Source organism: Leucoraja erinacea, chromosome 6, assembly GCF_028641065.1.
Source record: "Leucoraja erinacea ecotype New England chromosome 6, Leri_hhj_1, whole genome shotgun sequence".
Taxonomy (NCBI): Eukaryota; Metazoa; Chordata; class Chondrichthyes; order Rajiformes; family Rajidae; genus Leucoraja; species Leucoraja erinaceus.
In genome coordinates this window covers 82,098,646-82,119,750 of record NC_073382.1, presented here as the reverse complement: position 1 = coordinate 82,119,750, position 21,105 = coordinate 82,098,646, and the positions used below count along the sequence as shown (strand labels likewise).

Genomic DNA, 21,105 nt, shown 5'->3' with positions numbered 1-21,105 from the left:
TGGCTGAGCCCAGGAGAGTGTGGTTGAGCAGAGGGATCTGGGGGTGCAGTTCTCTGGAAGGTGTGAGTCGGGGGGCGGTGATGGACGCGTTAGGCACGCTGACCTTCTTGGGAGGGGTTTTGTGTACAAAAGTTGGCATCTGTACAAGTCGTCGGTGACACCACAGCTGGAGTATTGTGTGCACTTGTGGTCACCCGGCGACAGGAAGGTAAAGTTGGTAAAAATGCAGCAGAGATTCACCTGGATGTTACCTGGGCTTGCGGGCTTGAGTTACAGGGAGAGGTTGGATAGGCTGGGACTTTGTCCTTTGGAGCGTAGGGGGGCTGAGGGGTGACCTTATTGAGGTGGACAAGATCATGAGGGGCACGGATAAAGTGAACGCTCACAGTCTGTTTCCCATGGTAGAGGTTTCTACAACTAGAGGGCATAGGGTTAAGGTGAGAGATTTAAGAGGGACTGTCCAGGCTTTCCTGTCCCACCCACTCCCGCCTCACCCTTCGCTCCACCAGCACCACCCCCTGGCTCACACCGCCTTGTTCTCTGTCTCACGATCTCTCCCCCCCCCCCCCCCCCCCCCCCGTCTGCATCCCGCCCGCAGTGAGTAGCGGTGCGACTAGCTCCATTTCTCCATTCCCTGCTTCGTTTGTGTCTAACTGGTTGACTTTCGGTACAGCGAGGGGACTTTACAAACCCAGCCACAGCCAGACTCACAGAGCGGTATCAGGCCCTTCGGCCCACCTGGTCCAGACTGATCAACCTAGCAAAGTCCATTGACATATACTGGGCTAGTCCCTACATTTGGCCCCAAGCCCCTCTGATCAATAGATAACCAAAGGTAGATAAAAACGCTGGAAAATCTCAGCGGGTCTCGACCCGAAACGTCACCTATTCCTCAGCTCCATAGATGCTGCCTCACCCGCGGAGTTTCTCCAGCATTTGTATCTACCTTCGATTTTTCCAGCATCTGCGGTTCTTTCTTCAACAATAGATAACCAAATATCAGTCCAAATGTCTTATACAAGTCACAATTGTACCGGCTTGTACAGCTTCCTCTGGCAGCTGGTGCCAGATACAGACCACCCTCTGAGTGTAGAAGTTGTCCCTGAGGTCCCTCTTAAATCTCTCCCCTCTCAGCTTAACCCTGTGCCCTCTAGTTGTGGAATCCTCTACCCTGGGAAACAGCCTGTGAGCGTTCACTTTATCCGTGCCCCTCATGATCTTGTCCACCTCAATAAGGTCACCCCTACTCTCCAAAGGACAAAGTTCCAACCTCTCCATGTAACTCAAGCCCACAAGCCCAGGTAACATCCAGGCGAATCTCTGCTGCACCCACTCCACGCGGGAGATTAACTTGTCGAAGAGACGTCAGGATTTAGCAAACGGGTCTCACTGGGGAGCGATATTTTATTGTCTTTAAAAGAGGAAGATTCTCGGAGCGGAAATGGCAAGAAGAACAGAAGGTCCCGGGCAAGGTCCCGGGCAGTACCGGGCCAATCCCGAGCAGTACCGGTCCAATCCCGGGCAGTGTTGCCCGGTGGTAGGGCGAATCGCGGCGACTGTTCAGCGACCGGTCCCGGCCGTATTTTCCTCGCCCTCGGAGTCGGACGATGCAGGCAGCATCTGACGGAGTGTACTGTACATGAGTTCGTGCCCCGGGCCGGGCGATGCCGGTGCCGGTGCCCAGCGCCGTTCCCACTCCTCCGCGCAGCGACAGGTAACGTAGAGGCGCCCGCAGACCGGGCAGTTGGCGGAGGGCGGCCGGGACAGCGGCGAAGCAGCTGGCAGGGGTGGCGGGGAGGCCCGGCATGGGCGGGCGGTTCTCCGGTGCCTGCGGGCTGATGGGCGATGCTCCTCCTCCGAATCCGTGGACAGTCCCGGGACGCCGCAGCTGAGAAGCGAGGGAAAGTCCGCCGGCCGAGCTGCCCGTGTCTGCGGGGCGGGAGCCTCGGGATCGGAGGAGCTGCTGGTCGCCGATGACCGGGGAGAGTTCTGCTGCCGGCGGGACAAGCAGTGGCGGCGGGTAACGGGCGCACCGGGCGCCGGAGTGGGGGATATGGGCACGGTCCCCGCACAAGGCCGGCACGGTTCCCGCCTGCTCGGGGCCGCGGCGAGGGACAGGTACGGCCAGGGTTGGAGGGCGGCGGGCCCGGTCTCGCCGGTTACCGGGACCGGCGTGGACACGGTCCACGCACAGGGCCCGCACGGGTTGCGCCTGCCCGGGGCCGGCGACGGCGACGGGGCCAGACGCGGGTGCGAGGAGGAGCACCGGTGTCCCGGGTGAGACGCCACGATCTCCCGCAACAACCCGATTAGGTCTTGAATGGTCGGGAGCAGGTCGGCGGAATCGATTCGATGGGGCAGCGGCTGCGCGCCCGGCTCCGCACAGCGGTACCGGAGCCTCGGCCTCACGGACCCGGCACGGACGCACGTCTGACCGGTGCGGGAACCGCTGGAGGTGGATGTGGAAGATGAGGTGGCGGAAGATGTGCTGGAGGATGGGCGGGCTGCGGACGGGACTGCGGACGGGGCGGACGGGGCTGCGTACGGGACTGCGGACGGGACTGCGGACGGGGCTGCGGACGGGGCTGCGGACCGGACAGCGGACGGGACTGGGGACTGTCCGCTACGCTGTAGACCCCGGGCTGCCATCGGAACAGTGAGCGAGGCCGCGGATTCCGTACCAGCCGCCGATCCGAGCGTGTTCAAATATTCCGCAGATGCAAGCAGCGGCGCAGAGACGGTTTGCGTTAAATCAATAGGCCACTCGGTAGTTTGCGATTGAAAGGCGATCTCCGCACTGGACAGCAGTGAAGTCAAGGATGCCCCAATGCGCTCATGCACGGATTCGCCGACCCTGTGCGCGGAGAGGCTCGTTCTCCTGGCCGCAACGGCGTGCGGCTGAATTCCCGCAGATGGCCGTGAAGTGGTCCACCTCTTGGAGGAGCGCGGTGCGGCCCGGGGCTCCGCAGATGCCTTGAAAATGGGCCTCTGTGCGATGACGGGTTCGGATTCCGCAGTTGGAGTCACCCGCTTGATGCGGGGCCTGTGTGCGGATTTCGCAGATGGAGCTGCAGACGTGACATCGGACCTCTGTGCGGGCACGGGCACGGGCGCGGGTGCGGGTGCGGTTTCCGCAGTTGCAGTCACCTGCTTGATACCGGTCCTCTGTGCTGGCGCGGGTGCGGATTCCGCAGATGGAGCTGCAGACGTGACAACGGCCCTCTGTGCGGGCACCGGCTCGACTGCGGATCCCGCAGATAGGGTCATCTGCTCGATAGCGAGCCTCTGTGCGGGCACCGGCGCGACTGCGGATCCCGCAGATAGGGTCATCTGCTCGATAGCGAGCCTCTGTGCGGGCACCGGCTCGACTTCGGATTCCGCAGATAGAGTCATGTGCTCCATAGCGAGCCTCTGTGCGACTGGGGATTCCAGAGATAGAACCATGGGCCCGATAGCGGGACTCTGTGCGGGCACCGGCGCGCCTGCGGATTCCATAGATAGAATCATGTGCTCGATAGCGAGCCTCTGTGCGGCTGCGGATTCCGCAGATATTACAGGCTTGCCAACGCGTGCAGCTGCAGACGCGGCTGGGATCCGCGGTGGCAGCGGAGGTCCCCCCTGCGACTGCGTGGAGGCAGATGAAGTGGCGGGTTCGCGGACGACCAGCGGGACAGACGAAGAATCGGCCGACGAGAGCACGTTCCACGGGTAGGGCAGCTGTTCGCCGCTGGACGGAGTCGAGGTGGATGAAGTCAGTAACTCGGTGACGACGGGCAGCGAGGGGAGATATTCTTCGGGGGTTTGCGGAGGGGTGACGGGTTCGGCACTCTCCAGCTTGGCCAGGACGGGCGGCAGCGAGGTGGCGGACTCCACGATCGCCTTCAGGATGGAGGTCTCCGGCAGGGACTTGGGAGTCACGGAGCTGGCGGTGGAGATGGAGGAGCGGTGGGCGAGCGACGATACGCCGGTGTAACCCGTCCAGTCGACGGCGCGTTTGGAGCCCTCGGCGCTCCGCACCGACTTGCGGCGACCGCCGACCGGGTGCGAGGCCATGAGAGACATGAAGCGCTTGGTCTCCAGCGGCAGCGGGGTGGTCAGGGTGACCCACGGCTTCTTGTTCATAAACTCCTCCGAGTCCGACGACCGCTGTGTCCGGGTGCGGGGGACGCTCCCTTCCTTCACCTCCCGCTGTTCGCCGTCGGGCTCGCCGTTACCCGCTCCGGGCAGCTGCTCCGGCCCGTGGTCGTTCTCTGAATACGGCCCGGGCTCGTCGGGATAAGGGGAGATGTCGTCGAGTGAACAAGCCAAGCAGCAGTCTGTTGGACACAAAACAAAAAGCCAGCGGTTTGTTTGCGGACACGGTTGATTGGCAGAGCTCTCGTTACGCCGCCAGCTCCGGACACCGCACTACCGGACTGCACGGGAAACATAGACAGGTCCTTCGAGCCTGCACCGCCATTCAATATGACCATGGCTGATCATCCAACTCAGTATCCCATCCCTGCCTTCTCTCTGTGAACCCCCTGACCCCTTTAGCCACAAGGACCACATCTAACTCCCTCTTAAAAATACCCAATGAACTGGCCTCAACTACCTTCTGTGGCAGAAAATTCCACAGATTCACCACTCTCTGTGTGAAAAATGCTTTCCTCATCTCGGTCCTAAAAGATTTCCCCCTTATCCTTAAACTGTGGCCCCTTGTTCTGGACTTCCCCAACATCGGGAACAATCTTCCTGCATCTAGCCTGTCCAACCCCTTATGAATTTTGTAAGTTTCTATAAGGTCCCCCCTCAATCTTCTAAATTCTAGCGAGTACAAGCCGAGTCTATCCAGTCTTTCTTCATATGAAAGTCCTGCCACCCCAGGAATCAGTCAGGTGAACCTTCTCTGTACTACCTCTATGGCAAGAATGTATTTCCTCAGATTAGGAGACCAAAACTGTACACAATACTCCATGTGTGGTCTCACCATGACCCCGTACAACTGCAGTAGAACCTCCCACACAAACGTACACTCATAGAAACATAGAAACATAGAAAATAGGTGCAGGAGTAGGCCATTCGGCCCTTCGAGCCTGCACCGCCATTCAATATGCTCATGGCTGATCATCCAACTTAGTATCCTGTACCTGCCTTTTCTCCATACCCCCTGATCTCTTTAGCCACAAGGGCCACATCTAACTCCCTCTTAGATATAGCCAATGAACCTGGCCTCAACTACCTTCTGTGGCAGAGAATTCCACAGATTCACCACTCTCTGTGTGAAACTGACCCTGGGGGAACTGGCCCTTCGGCCCACCTTGTCCATGCCGACCGAGTTGACGTTCTGGCCTGCATTTCCCTCTAACGCCCCCCCCCCCTCCCCCACTCCACACATCTGTCCAAAATGTGGATTGTATCCGCTTCTACAGTTTTCTCTGGCAGCTCGTTCCAGACGCCGACCACCCTCTGAGTGAAAAACGTTGGCCCCGAGGTCCTTCTTAACCATTTCTCCTCTCACCTTAAACCGATGCTCTCTAGTGTTAGAATCCTCTACGCTGGTGGAGACAAACTGTGAGAGTCCACATTATCCGTGCCCCGCAAGTTCATAGAAACATAGAAAAACAGGTGCAGGAGGAGGCCATTCGGCCCTTCGAGCCAGCACCGCCATTCAATATGGTCATGGCTGATCATCCACAATCAGGATCCCGTTCCTGCTTTCTCCCCATATCCCCTGACTCCGTTCGCCCTAAGACCTAAATCTAACTCTCTCTTGAAAACATCCAGTGAATTGGCCTCCACTGGCAGAGAGTGCCACAGATTCACAACTCTCTGGGTGAAAAAAAACTTTCCTCATCTCTGTCCTAAATGGCCGACCACCTTATTCTTAAACTGTGACCCCCTAGTTCTGGACTCCCCCAAAATGGGGAACATGTTTCAGATGGGGGACTACCCTGTAAGTGAAAGAATTGTCCCCGAGGCCCGTCTGGAGGGGACCGGGTGCCACAGACCACCCCTACCCCTCTCTCCCAAGCAACGAGAACCCGTGGTTGCGGGATGGTCCGTTACCCTTGTGCCACACGGTAGCTTAGGATCCAGCTGTGTGCTCATACACATCTGTCCTGCCTTCTCCTCTGCAGCTGTGCAATGTACCCAGTCAGGTTCCTGTTAAATATTTTCCCCTTCACCTTGAACCTATGTCCTCTGGTCCTCGATTCCCCTACTCTGGGCAAGAGATTCTGTGCATACATCCTATCTATTCCCTTCGTGATCTGATACACCTCTATAACATCACCCCTCAGCCTCCTGCACTCCAAGGAATAAAGTCCCAATCTGCCCAACCTCTCCCCGTTGTTCAGTCCCTCAAATTGTGGCAACATGCTCGTAATTGTTATCTGCAATGACATGAATCCCACAGCGGGATGACAAAAACTCAACACAATATTCTCTCCTTTCCCTCTTCCCGATTCTCAGTCTCGACCTGAAACGTTTCATAGAAACATAGAAAACAGGTCCAGGAGTAGGCCATTCTGCCCTTCGAGTCTGCACCGCCATTCAATATGATCATGGCTGATCATTCAACTCAGTATCCTGTACCTGCCTTCTCTCCATATCCCCTGATCCCTTAAGCCAGAAGGGCCACATCTAACTCCTTCTTAAATATAGCCAATGAACTGTGGCCTCAAATACCTTCTGTGGCAGAGAGTTCCAGAGATTCACCACTCTCTGTGTGAAGAATGTTTTTCTCATCTCGGTCCTAAAGGATTTCCCCTTTATCCTGAAACTGTGACCCCTTGTCCTGGACTTCCCCAACATCGGGAACAATCTTCCTGCATCTAGCCTGTCCAACCCCTTAATAATTTTGTAAGTCTCCCATTCCTTCTCTCCAGAGATGCTGCCTGTCCCGCTGAGTTACTCCAGCATTTTGTGTCTATCTTCAGTTTTAACCAGCATCTGCAGTTCCTTCTGACACAATATTCCAAATGCGACCATGTCGTTGCCTTGTGCAACTGCATCAGTCCCAGCCTGCCCAACGTCTCTCTGTATCTCCAGTCCCCCGGTCCCTGTAACATTTTTTTTGGGGCACTCTTTCCAGTTTAGTGATGTCCATACAGATACTCTATCCGAGCCTCGTTCATCTGCTGGGCCCATTCAGACCAGGGTTGGCTTTAGACTGAGCCCCGGCAGCATCACCTGTCGGAGGATCACCTGTCAGCTTCAGAAGGGAAGCTAACGGCATGGGTGGGGCTATGGTTACAATTCAGAATACAGAACAGCACAGCACAGGAACAGGCCCTTCGGCCCACAATGTCTGTGCCGAACATGATGCCGAGTTACACCAATGTCCTTTGCTACATGTGATCCATATCTCTCAATATCCTTCTGCCTATCTAAAAGCCTCTTAAACACCACTATCGTATCTGCCTCCACCACCACCACCCCTGGCAGCACCTTCTATTTTCCAATGCTCTCTCGACTGGATCAGCTCCTGTGGACCGGAGGGTAGAAACATAGAAACATAGAAAATAGGTGCAGGACGAGGCAATTCGGCCCTTTGAACCAGCACCGCCATTCATTGTGAACATGGCTGATCGTCCCCAATCAATAACCCGTGCCTGCCTTCTCCCCATATCCCTTGACTCCACTAGCCCCTAGAGCGCTGTCTAACTCGCTCTTAAATCCATCCAGTGACTTGGCCTCCACTGCCCTCTGTGGCAGGGAATTCCACAATTTCACAACTCTCTGGGTGAAAAAGATTTTCCTCACTTCAGTCTGAAATGGCCTCTCTTTATTCTAAGACTGTGTGGCCCCTGGTTCTGGACTCGCCCCACATTGGGAACATTTCTCCTGCATCTAGCTTGTCCAGACCTTTTATAATTGTATATGTTTCTATACGATTCCCCGCCATCCTTCGAATCTCCAGTGAATACAAGCCTAGTCTTTTCAATCTTTCCTAGTATAACAGTCCCTCCATCCCAGGGATCAATCTCGTGAACCTACGCTGCACTTCCTCAATCACAAGGATGTCCTTCCTCAAATTAGGAGACCAAAACTGTACACAATACTCCAGATGTGGTCTCACCTGGGCCCTATACAACTGCTTTTGTCAGTCTGTAAATGAACTGGTTACTGGTGGCAGTGAACTACTTGCTTTGTCATACCGGGTGGTATGTATTTGTCATGTATTTGAAAGTCACGCTTTTGTTCCACCTGGACTGGACTTCCGATGGTAGAACCACCTGTGGGATCAATGTCTGATCCGCCACAGGCACCGTGGCTCGGGTCTGCCTCGCCAGTAAACGTTGAGCAGGTGAACGCAAAATGGGGTCGCGGGAGATGTTGCGTGAGTTGAGTAGATCCAGGAACACGTCAGAATTAGCTCTGTGCGAATGTTCCATGAGCTGTTTGGCACTCTTGACAGCCTGCTCAGCCGGTCCATTAGGCTGTGGATATTCTGGGCTGCTGGTAACGTGGCGAAAATTCCAGTGTGCAGCAAATTCCTTGAAGTGTTGGCTGGTGAATTGAGTGCCGTTGTCAGATAACAGTAGGCCCGGAGATCCGTGGACTGAAAAATGGTGAGATAACTTCGAAACCACCCCACGAGAAGTGGGGCTGCAAAGAAAATCAATGTCAAACCATCCTGAATATGAATCGACGAGTACCAGGTACTGCTTGTCATGTCACTCAAATATGCCTGTTGCCATTGTAGACCACGGGATGGCAGGAACCCGATGTGAAAGAAGTGGTCGCGTTTGTTGGTGAGGTGCCAAGCTGTTGCACACTGCACAGGATGCCACATTCTCGGTGATGTACTCGGCCATGCCAGGCCAGTAAAACATGCTTCTTGCCCATAAGACAGTAGCTTCAGCGCCTGTGTGCCCTGCATGGACAGCGTTAAAATACTTGCTGTGCAGCAAAGCAGGGACCACTGCTTTGTGTCCTTGTAAGACAATGCCATCCTGCAGCACTATCTCATCTCATCATGGACAGCAAAGGAAGGTCGGACTGACGGGGGAATGCTGTAGTGTTTGTCTGGTCAGCGGAGGCAAGCAACAGTAGGGTACTGTCAGCACCAGAGTCGACAACCAAGTCCTCCATTCGGGACGCGGGGATAAAAGACACAGTCATCACGACAAAGTCATCATCCGGCGAGGGCGGATCCTCACAGGTCTTCCAGGGTGCATGCGAGAGAGTGTCGGCCAGGTACATATCCTTATCACGTTTGTGGATCCGAACAATGTCATATTTTTGAAGTTGCAGCAACATCCTCTGTAGGCGCGCTGAAGAGACGTGGATCAGTTTGTTAATGATGCTGACCAGAGGTTGGTGGTCAGTTTCAATCGTGACGCTGTGACCAAAGATAAAATCTTGCAGCCGAAAACACCTCTTTCTCAATTTGGGCATACCGTTGTTCTGAGTAAGTCAGAGTGCGCGAGGCATAAGCAACAGGCTTATTGCCGCTACCGCCATTTTGAAGACATGCTGCGCCCAGTCCGTGTTGTGAACCGTCACGTCAGAGTGAGCGTTGATAGCACGGGTTTTCACCGGTCACTTTTTAGGCCGTCTTTAGTAAGCACATCGCCTAAGTATTTTACCTCATTCACTCTGAATTTGCATTTTTGAGGGTTCAGCTTGAGGTTGATGGCCTTGCACCTTTGTCAGATTAGCATTGTGTTCTTCGACAGTTCGTCCCGCAACGAGGATGTCATCCACTACGATGGGGCACATGTGGCCTGCAAACAACTGCTCCATCGCTTGTTGAAATACTTCACTAGCAGAACTTATTCCAAAAGGCATGCGACGAAATCTGTAATGCCCGAAAGGAGTACTGAAAGTGGGTAACTTGGAGGAGTGAGTTGTGTTCCAGTGAAATCTGCCAGAAGGAACTTTTGGCATCTCGCACTGTGAGTGCAGTTGCCTCAGCCATCTGCGCTGCGATCTCATCCACAGTTTGCATGGGTTTCTGTTAAACTAGTGGGTGTAGCTACAAAGTATGACTCATGACATGAGTGACATTGCTCTACACCCTCCAAACACGTGCACATTGCCTTGAATTATTATTATTATTTTTTTTTTTAGAAAGGAGAAAAAGCAAGAAAAAGTGAGATGTGCAAAGATAGAACCCCTAGACTACCAAAGTAGTGTAGCCAAATAGTGATTAAAAGAAAGAAGAGAGGAATAGAAAAAAAATAAAAGGACAAAAAGAAAAAGAGAGAAAAAAGTGGTGATATACCTGCCTCTCATCCCTCCCCACTAACCTCACCCAACCCGAAATTAGATTAAAATCCCAAATTATGTTGTACCATACTATCCTTGTAATAAATCAATGAATGGTGTCCATGTTTTGGAAAAATGACCTGGTTTTTCTGCCAAGACAAGTCTAATATTTTCAAGATATAGCGTCTCGGACATGTTTGTAATCCACATCTTCATTGTAGGGACTGATGTATGTTTCCAACATTTGAGTATTAGTTTTTTCGCCGTTATCAGGCCATAATTAAGGAAACATCTTTGAAATAGTGCTGAGTGATGCTCTATCTAGTTTTTTCAGGGTACTGCTTCCAGTTCCAGATATTTTTCAATCGGCCAGCATAGACGAGTTCACAAAACAAGCCGACATTGTTATGGAGCCAACCAACTACTGCGCTGCAGGTGACGGTGGTTAATACAACAGCCGGAAGATGCACAGTTGGAGCAGCAAATTGCAGCGCTCACTGCGCAAGTCGTGTCTTTGGCAGCCCAGCAGAGCCGTTTCATCTTCGTTTCAGGTCGGGGATGGGGCCCAGGCGACGCCTAACGCATTTGCTGGAAAGACCGGAGATTTGGTGCCGCGGCCCGGTCGTGTCAACCTCCTTGCTCCATCTACAAAAACATCAACACCCGGGTAACGACCAGGCCCGGCGGTAGAGGAGACTGCTGCCCGCGTGCAAACTAGCCACCGCCTTTATCTCAGCGACCACCTCTCGGGTATGCAATATCTCATTGACTCCGGCGCCGAGTTATGGGTGGTTCCTCCCAGTTCCCAAGAGCGTTTACATCCCCAACCCCAGATGTGTCCTCACCGCCGCGAACAATTCTAGCGTACAGAGACATTCGGTCAGAAATCAGTCACGCTCGACTTCGGTCCGTTTCGCTGGGATTTTCACACTCGCCGACGTATAAAAACCTACTACGGATCGGACTTTTCCTTCACACTTATCTTTGCTGGTGGATTTTAAAAACCGCCGCTTGAGTGATTGCTGCACTCGTTCACAGGTGAAGTGCACCTGCCGTCCGGCAAGGACTATCTCTCACCTTACCAGCCTCCAACCCAGCACCGGCCCATATCAGGAGTTACTGAAACAATTTCCGCGACTACTAACTCCGTTTTATGGGGATGATCAGCCATGATCACATTGAACGGCGGTGCTGGCTCAAAGGGCCGAATGGCCTACTCCTGCCCCTATTGTCTATTGTCTATTGTCTAATGATATCAAACACTCTGCCACGGATCATATGCAGACCAGCGGCCCTCCAGTTTGGGCAAGGGCGCGCAGGTTACCCGTGGGTCGCCTCTAGGTAGCAAAGGCGGAATTTGACCATATGTTGCAGCTCGTATACCTGCCGATATTCCCAACACAGCCGTTCGGGCCGTTCGACTTTCCACGGATGCTGTTTGGTCTACGGAACGCAGCACAATCGTCCCAGCGTTTCACGGACCTCTATCTACACTTACATCGACGACGTGTTGGTAGCGAACTCCAAGCGAAGACGAACGCGAGAAACACCTCGGATTACTGTTCCGGCCTCTGGACGAACATGGTATTGTCATGAACACGAACAAATGCGTGTCTGGCGCTCGCGAACTCACTTTCCTCGGCCATCGCGTGTCGGAGAACGGCATCAAAGGGGCACCAAATCCGAAACTACCCAGTGCCACATTTGTTCAACCAATGACGGCGATTTTTGGGGATGATGAATTTCTACCGAGCGGCGCAGGTTCCCTATTGCCCTTGACCTTCGGACAAATCGTCTTCAAAGAAACCGCCGTGTTTACCCGAGGAGGCAGTGCAAGCCTTCGACGCCGCGAAGAGGACTCTCGCCGACGCAACGACGTTGGTCCATCAGAGGCCCAATGCCTTGTGTTCACTCACCACTAATGCCTCCGTCAACTTCGTCGTGGGAGCCGCTGGCATTCTTTTCGGCAAAACTATCGCCCACTCAGGTGAGGTGCAGCGCAGCACGTTCGGGCGAGAAGGTTTGGCTATGTACCACGCCGTCAAGCATTCCCGCCATCTGTTGGAAGGCCGTCTCTTCACTATGTATATGGATCACCAACCGCTCACATACACGACTCGTACAAGTGTGGGGAACTCTTCACCACGCGAAATCCACCACTTGGAGTTTAAGAGGCACCCGCTGAGTTTCTCCAGCTTTTTTGTGTAACATCCACCACTTGGACTTCGGTTCTGCAATTCTCCAGTGACATAGAAACATAAAAAACATAGAAAATAGGTGCAGGAATAGGCCATTCGGCCCTTCGAGCCTGCACCGCCATTCAATATGATCATGGATGATCATCCAACTCAATATCCTGTACCTGCCTTCTCTCCATACCCCATGATCCCTTTAGCCACAAGGGCCACATCCAACTCCCTCTTAAATATAGCCAATGAACTGTGGCCTCAACTACATTCTGTGGCAGAGAATTCCAGAGATTCACCACTTTCTGTGTGAAAAATGTTTTTCTCATCTCGGTCCTAAAAGATTTCCCCCTTATCCTTAAACTGTGACCCCTCGTTCTGGACTTCCCCAACATCGGGAACAAACTTCCTGCATCTAGCCTGTCCAACCCCTTAAGATCATCAGGCACATTGAAGGGAAAGCAAGTCCGGTTTGCCGACGCCCTCTCAAGACTGGAGGTGGAGGCTCTGAATGCTGCCACACTCATCGATGTTTATGCCATGGCTCTCGAGCAGCATACCGATCCCGATCTTATCCGTTCCCAGTGGACTCACACGGCCCTCAAATTGGAAGATGTACCTATCGGTGGCACGAGAGAAACCATCATATGTGACACTTCCACTGGCAAACCAAGGCCGTTTGTGCCTTGGACGATTTATCACATCCGGCCAAGAAGGCTACGATAACAATAATCTCCGAACGTTTCACCGGGCTTTTCATCAATTGGATTACGGGCGAAGACTTGTCTACTTGTAAACAATCCAAGATCTCCAGGCACACTAGCACCCCGTTTCGGCGAGTTTCCCGTGCCGAATGTACAAAGTACTAATGATACAGAGTCATTATATATCGTAACCAGTACTTTAATTAGAATACATACAGAGACCATCGAGAGGGAACTAACCAGCATGCCACCAGGTGGTGGTGTGGAAAACCTGACATGGATTATGGATCAGGGGTCCAGCAGCAAAACCAGACATGGATCAAATCAGCAATACTGTTTGATCTACACCCCCCTTCTTGGGTTTTTGCCCAAAGTCAAACATAAAGCATGCAGGAGTAATATGTGTACAAAGCGATAACAAAATAACCGTCATGTACAGTAAAACGATGGAGGATTTACTGCAAGTAATATAAGAAACGTCGATTATAATTTATTTAGAGTCCAAGATCTGCATCGAGATTTACTCCGTATGTAGCCACAGGCTTGCTGCGTATGGTACAGGCCTCCAGCCGCGCCCCTCACAGGAGATGTCACCACAGGCACGGTCTCCGTTGGCAGTGTCTTAGCAGGCGACGACTCAATCAGCACAAGTTTCGCAGGGGATTTGCCGACAGACTTTACAGGGGTCTTTGTTATCGGCACCAGCCCCATTGGCAGCCCTTTTGCAGGTGCAGAAACATTCCTGATCCCGGAACTGCTCACCGTCTGCTGTCACATGTCCCTCATTCAGATAGTCGTCTCCATCCTCTGTCCATAGCACATCATACGGAACCTGCCGCAATGGGGCCGGCTCATTTACTGACAGAATATGTCCTCGGTTTCGTTTGTATAGACCTCCGCCAGATTGAATCAAATAAGGCCTTGGTTCCAGACACACCTCCTAGACCTTGCCCATACGGTCATACCCCTTCAGGGTTTAGAGACGGACCACCTGACAACGGTTGGAGAGGACAACTAGAACGGTCGTAGACGGAGACGCGCCCGAACCACCTCGGGATCGTAGACTTGTGGCTGGAGCAGCTGTTTGGAGCCTGGAAGAGTAGCCCTGGTCTGTCTGGACACGAGTCACTGAGCCTGGCGAACCGAGTGTGGGATCGCGTGGAATGTTGCGGAGATTGACAAGATCCAACAACACATCAGACACGGCCCTGCTGGACTTCTCCATCAGCTCGTTTGCACTGCGGACAGCTCGTTCAGCCAGCCCGTCCGACTGGCGGTACTCCGGGCTGCTGGTGATGTGCCTAAAATCCCATTCCTTGACACGCTGGCTCGTGAATTGGACGCCATTGTCAGACACGAGGGTTTGAGGTACCCGATGGACTGAACAAATGCCTCGCAGGTTTCTTGATGACCATGGGAAGCTGTGGGGAGCAGATCGATCTCAAACCACCCGGAGTAAGATTCCACCAGGACCAGGTATTGGTTGCCACACCAGTCGATAATGTCAGTAGCCACCATAGACCACGGCAAGTCAGGAACTGGGTGCTGCAAAAGGGGATCTTTGATGTTGATGTGGAGCCATGATGTGGAGCCATGCACACAGCACAGGACTGCACACTCTGGCGTATACAGTGGCGGACTGGCCAGGGTGTCAGCTTGCCCGATGGCAAGTGGGCCCCCTATATCAAGTGGGCCCCTGATGAAGTGGGCCCCCTTTGTCTCCTGGCAACCAATATTTTTAGACCCAGTCCGCCACTGGCCGTATATAATCTGACATGGCAGGCCAGAAAAACATGCTCTTTGCTCGTTGCACCGTGGCTTCGGAACTAGGATGACCTCTGTGTCCGGGGACAAAGTACTTCTGTTGGAGTGAAGCCGGGATCACTGACTTGTGGGCCTTTTTGATAAACCCACCTTCAATGGCCAGTTCGTCTTGGACAGAAATGTGAGGCCGAACAGCAAGCGGAGTCATCCGTGATTGATGACCGAGCCGAGCATCTACAGGGTGGCATCTTCTGTTGTGTGAACCATCAAAGTATCCAGATGTGAAGGATGAGAGAAATCAATTGCCATGACGTCAAACATGTCTATTTCAAATGTGTGCTGGGCTCTCGACCTCCTGGGAGCACGGGATACTGTGCCAGCCAGATACATGTACTTATCGTGCTTGTAAGTGAGAGTGAGATCATACTTCTGGAGCTGCAGCATCATTCTTTGCAGCAGGGCCGGAGCAGCATGTATAGGCTTGTTTAAAATGGTAACCAAAGGTTGATGGACGGTCTCTACGGTAACAGCCTTGCCAAAAATGTAATCGTTGAATTTGACACATGCAAAGAGCACCGCCAGCAATTCCTTCTCGATCTGAGCATACCTCGTCTCCGTGTCCATCATCGTCCTGGAGGCGTAAGCAACAGGCTGCTCATCCTGCAGGCGTGCTGTACCGAGGCCGTACTGGGATGCGTCAGGGGTCAAAGTAACGGTTTATTGACATCGTAATAAGCCTGGGTAGGTGGGCACGACATCTGACGTTTTAGCGTCAAAAGCATGTTGCTGCTGTTCATGCCATGTCCAGGCAGTGTTCGTGTGAGTAAACTGCCACAAGGCGGCCGAGATCTCACTGAAGTTTGGAACGAATTTTACGAGGAAATTAACCATGCCCAGAAATCTCCGCAGGCCTGCAACAGCAGTGGGCGTGGACATTTCACTAACAGTACAGTCTTAGAAGGATCTGCCAACATTTTTGGGGATTCAGTTTTAAGTTCAGTTCCCTGGCACACTCGTGTACCTTCTTCAAGTTAGCATCATATTGTTCCATGTCTTTGCCACTAACAATGATATCATCCATGATGATAGCACAAGGGTATCCAATAAACAGTTGCTCCATGGAGCACTGAAACACCTCACTGGCTGAACCAATACCAAACGGCATGCACAAAAATTTGTAGCGGCAGAAAGCAGTGCTGAAGATGGTACGCATAGATGATGCAAGATCCAGGGGAATCTTACATTTTTGTCAAGGCTGTTACCATAGAGACCGACCACAATTTATTAGAGGGGTCTCTAATAAAATTGTCTTTGAGATCACCAAATCTGCAGCCTTCTTTATAGCACACACAAACGATTCAATAGTTTCACCTTAATTCTGGTATCTTATAACCATATAATCATATAACAATTACAGCACGGAAACAGGCCATCTCGGCCCTACAAGTCCGTGCCGAACAAGTATTTTCCCCTAGTCCCATCTACCTGCACTCAGAACATAACCCTCCATTCTTTTCCCATCCATACACCTATCCAATGTATTTTTAAATTATAAAATCGAACTTGCCTCCACCACTTCCACTGGAAGCTCATTCCACACAGCTACCACTCTCTGAGTAAAGAAGTCCCCCCTCATGTTACCCCTAAACTTCTGTCCCTTAATTCTGCAGTCGTCCACTTGTTTGAATCTTCCCTACTCTCAATGGGAAAAGCTTGTCCACGTTCAACTCTGTCTATCCCTCTCAACATTTAAAAGACCTCTATCAAGTCCCCCTTTAACCTTCTGCGCTCCAGAGAATAAAGACCTAACTTATTCAACCTTTCTCTGTAACTTAGTTGCTGAAACCCAGGCAACATTCTAGTAAATCTCCTCTGTACTCTCTCTATTTTGTTGACATCCTTCCTATAATTCGGCGACCAAAATTGTACACCATACTCCAGAATTGGTCTCACCAATGCCTTGTACAAATTTAACATTACATCCCAACTTCTATACTCAATGCTCTGATTTATTAAGGCTAGCATACCAAAAGCTTTCTTTACCACCCTATTTACATGAGATCCCACCTTCAGGGAACTATACACAGTTATTCCTAGATCCCTCTGTTCAACTGCATTCCTCAATTCGCTACCATTTACCATGTACGTCCTATTTTGATTTGTCCTGCCAAGATGTAGCACCTCACACTTATCAGCATTAAACTCCATCTGCCATCTTTCAGCCCATTCTTCCAAATGGCTTAAATCTCTCTGTAGACTTTGAAAATCTACTTCATTATCCACAACACCACCTACCTTAGTATCATCTGCATACTTACTAATCCAATTTACCACACCTTCATCCAGATCATTGATGTACATGACAAACAACAGTGGACCCAACACAAAGATCCCTGAGGCACTCCACTAGTCACCTGCCTCCAACCTGACAAACAGCCATCCACCATTACTCTCCGGCTTGTGAACATTTTCACATGTTCGATGAGTGGATTAGCTTGAGGGTCACACAATTGTCAGCAACTCAGCCGGGCAAACTCAGCAATTGGCGCTCCACAGGTTGATGAGTTATTGCTTCAGCATAAACAAACTGTTGTGCTCATTCGTAGGCTTAATCTAATGCTTGCACGGACCATTGCCGGCTTGTCATGAGAAGTAGCAGCAATGAACAAACCATACTGTCACCCAAAGGTACGCCACCGCAGTCCGATTCTGCCATCGAAAACGAGTGGGTCAGGTTTTGTAAAAGCTTCAACCACGTCTGAGACTATGAAAAGCCTTGTAAATAACAGCCAAAGTCGAACCGAAATCCCACTTCTGACACCATGTGCAAAGTACTAATGATACAGAGTCATTATATATCATAACAAGTACTTTAATTAGAATACACACAGAGACCATCGAAATGAAGTACTGCAGGCTCCGAGTCGTAAGCTGAACTAACCAGCATGGCTGCCCACATGCCACCCAGGTGGTGGTGTGGAAAACCTGACATGGATTATGGATCCGGTCATCAGCAGCAAACCCAGACATGGATCAAATCAGCAATACTGTTTGATCTACACTGAACACCCGTGCACCTGGACTTGGTCGGCCCACTCCCACCGTCAAGAAGTTACACATATCTGCTCACTTGTGAAGGGCGGTTCAGAAGATGGCAAGATGCGATCCCAGTCACCAACATTTCAGTGGGAACAATAGCCCACGCTTTTGTTGACCGATGGATTTGTGTCTTTGGGGTCCCAAGTATGATGACAACAGGCCGGGGACCAGAATTCGAGTCTGCGCTGTTTCAAACACTACCCAGACCTTTTGGGTACAAACCAGATTCAAACGATGGTGTATCATCCACAAGCGATCGGCCTGATTGAACACATTGATCGTCAGTTGAAAGGTGCTCTGGAAGCTGGAGGAGAACTGGAGTGAACGGATGCCTCTGGTTCTGCTTGGCATTCGTGCGCCGGTGAAAGCAGCCCTAGGATGTTCGTCGGCAGAAATGGTTTACGGCTCAACTCTGAAGCCGCCCGGCGAATTTGTCGAACCAATGCCCACAGACAGAGATCCTATGATCCAAGCAGATATGTCGATCAATTACGGCGAATTACGCAGCGGCTCAGGCCGACACCTGCAATGGTCTACGTGCCTCTAACGCTGCTCATATGTTTTTGGTCCGACACAAGACCAGCGGCCGACTTCTTCAGCAAGCATACGATGGCCGGCGCCAAGTCATCCAACGCCTACCCAAGAGGTTTTGTGATCTATCGGAACGGAGCGGAAAAACTGAGACCGCATCCGTTGACCGGTTGAAGCCAGCAGACGCCGAGAACCAACCGACACCACCTCACCCACCGAACCGGCAAAGTCACGACACGCCAACGCCTCCTGTCAAAGACCTCCCACATTACAGAAGCAAATCAGATGTGGCCGTGAAATCAATCCGCCAGCTCGCTACGGGGCAGGACAGAGCCAGGCAGTCACCACTTCGTATGCCTCGGTGGCTGAAGGGGGAAGCTGTGGCACCTTCATGCCCACGTTGGTTTTGCGTACAGCCCGTCACCACTGGCGACTCGCACCAGAACGTCCAGCCACAAGAGCTCAATAACAAATCCAAGACCAGACGCACTAAGTGGCCTTATCTGCACACGGGTCATGATCGGTGAGAATGTAAGTAAAAGGAGCTTCTGTAATAAACGTGACACGTGGCTCAGCTAAGTGTCGTTTGTTCTTTGCTATCTGTCATGGGATTCAGTAGATCCTACATCGGGGAAGATGCTGGAGTCGATTATTAAAGATGTTATAGCAGCACTTTGGAAAGCAGTGACAGGATCGGTCAAAGCCAGCATGGATTTATGAAGGGGAAATCATGCTTAGACAATAGACAATAGACAATACACAATAGGTGCAGGAGTAGGCCATTCGGCCCTTCGAGCCAGCACTGCCATTCAATGTGATCATGGCTGATCATCTCCAATCAGTACCCCGTTCCTGCCTTCTCCCCATATCCCCTGACTCCGCTATCTTTAAGAGCCCTATCTGGCTCTCTCTTGAAAGTATCCAGAGAACCGGCCTCCACCGCCCTCTGAGGCAGAGAATTCCACAGACTCACAACTCTCTGTGTGAAATAGTGTTTCTTCATCTCCGTTCTAAATGGCTTACCCCTTATTCTTAAACTGTGGCCCCTGGTTCTGGACTCCCCCAACGTCGGGAACATGTTTCCTCTGGTGTGTCCAAACCCTTAATAATCTTATATGTTTCAATAAGACCACCTCTCATCCTTCTAAACTCCAGAGTGTACAAGCCGAGCCGCGCCATTCTCTCAGCATATGACAGTACCGCATTCCCAGGAATTAACCTTGTAAACCTACGCTGCACTCCCTCAATAGCAAGAATGTCCTTCCTCACAATAGGAGACCAAAACTGCACACAATACTCCAGGTCTGGTCTCACTAGGGCCCTGTACAACTGCAGAAGGACCTCTTTGCTCCTATACTCATTTCCTCTTGTTATGAAGGCCAACATGCCATTCGCATTCTTCACTGCCTGCTCTACCTGCATGCTTACTTTCATTGACTGATGAACAAAGACCCCCAGATCCCATTGTACTTCCCCCTTTTCCAACGTGACACCATTTAGATAATAATTTGCCTTCCTGTTTTTGCTACCAAAGTGGATATCCTCACATTTATCCACATTAAATTGCATCTGCCATGCATCTGCCCACTCACCCAACCTGTCCAAGTAACCCTGCGTTCTCATAGCATCCTCCTCACAGTTCACACTGCCACCCAGCTTTGTGTCATCTGCATATTTGCTGATGGTGCTTTGAATCCCTTCATCCAAATCATTGATGTATATTGTAAATAGCTGCGGTCCCAGCACCGAGCCTTGCGGCACCCCACTAGTCACTGCCTGCCATTCTGAAAGGGACCCGTTAATCCCTACTCTTTGTTTCCTGTCTGCCAACCAATTTTCTATCCATGTCAGCACTCCACCTCCAATACCATGTGCCCTAATTTTGCCCACTAATCTCCTATGTGGGACCTTATCAAATGCTTTCTGAAAGTCCAGGTACACTACATCCACTGGCTCTCCCTTGTCCATTTTCCTAGTTACATCCTCCAAAAATTCCAGAAGATTAGTCAAGCATGATTTCCCCTTCGTAAACCCATGCTGACTCGGACCGATCCTGTTACTGCTATCCAATTATGCCACCATTTCATCTTTTATAATTGACTCCAGCATCTTCCCCACCACCGATGTCAGGCTAACTGGTCTATAATTCCCTGTTTTCTCTCTCCCGCTTTCTTAAAAAGTGGGATAACATTAGCTACCCTCCAATCCACAGGAACTGATCCTGAATCTATAGAAGGTTGGAAACTGATCACCAATGCGTCCACGATTTCTAGAGCTACTTAAGGAAGTAGCCTAGGATGCAGACAATCAGGCCCTGGGGATTTATCAGCCTTCAGTCCCATCAGTCTCCCCAACACCATTTCCTGCCCTAATGTGAATTTGCCCAACTGATTTTAGATGATCAGTCATGATCATATTGAATGGCGGTGCTGGTTTGAAGAGCCGAATGGCCCATTCCTGCACCTTTTTTCTATGTTTCTAAGTAGCCACAAGTTTGTGTAGTAAACCTGCCCTACACATCTCTTTGAAACTGTCCCCCTCTCGTCTTAAACCTATGCCCTCTAATATTTGACATTTCCACTGTGGGGAAAAGGTTCGGACTGTCTACCCTATCTGTGCATGTC

General features: G+C 51.5%; 1 protein-coding gene across 1 annotated transcript in view; it reads right to left on the bottom strand.

Annotated features, from left to right (window-relative positions):
- Positions 1 to 1,560: 1,560 nt before the first annotated feature.
- Positions 1,561 to 21,105, bottom strand: part of LOC129698441 (uncharacterized) — a 42,579-nt gene continuing 23,034 nt past the window's right edge. The window contains exon 3 of the mRNA XM_055637586.1: positions 1,561 to 4,316. Coding sequence (XP_055493561.1) covers positions 1,561 to 4,316 — 2,756 coding nt within the window. The remainder of the gene's footprint in view (positions 4,317 to 21,105) is intronic.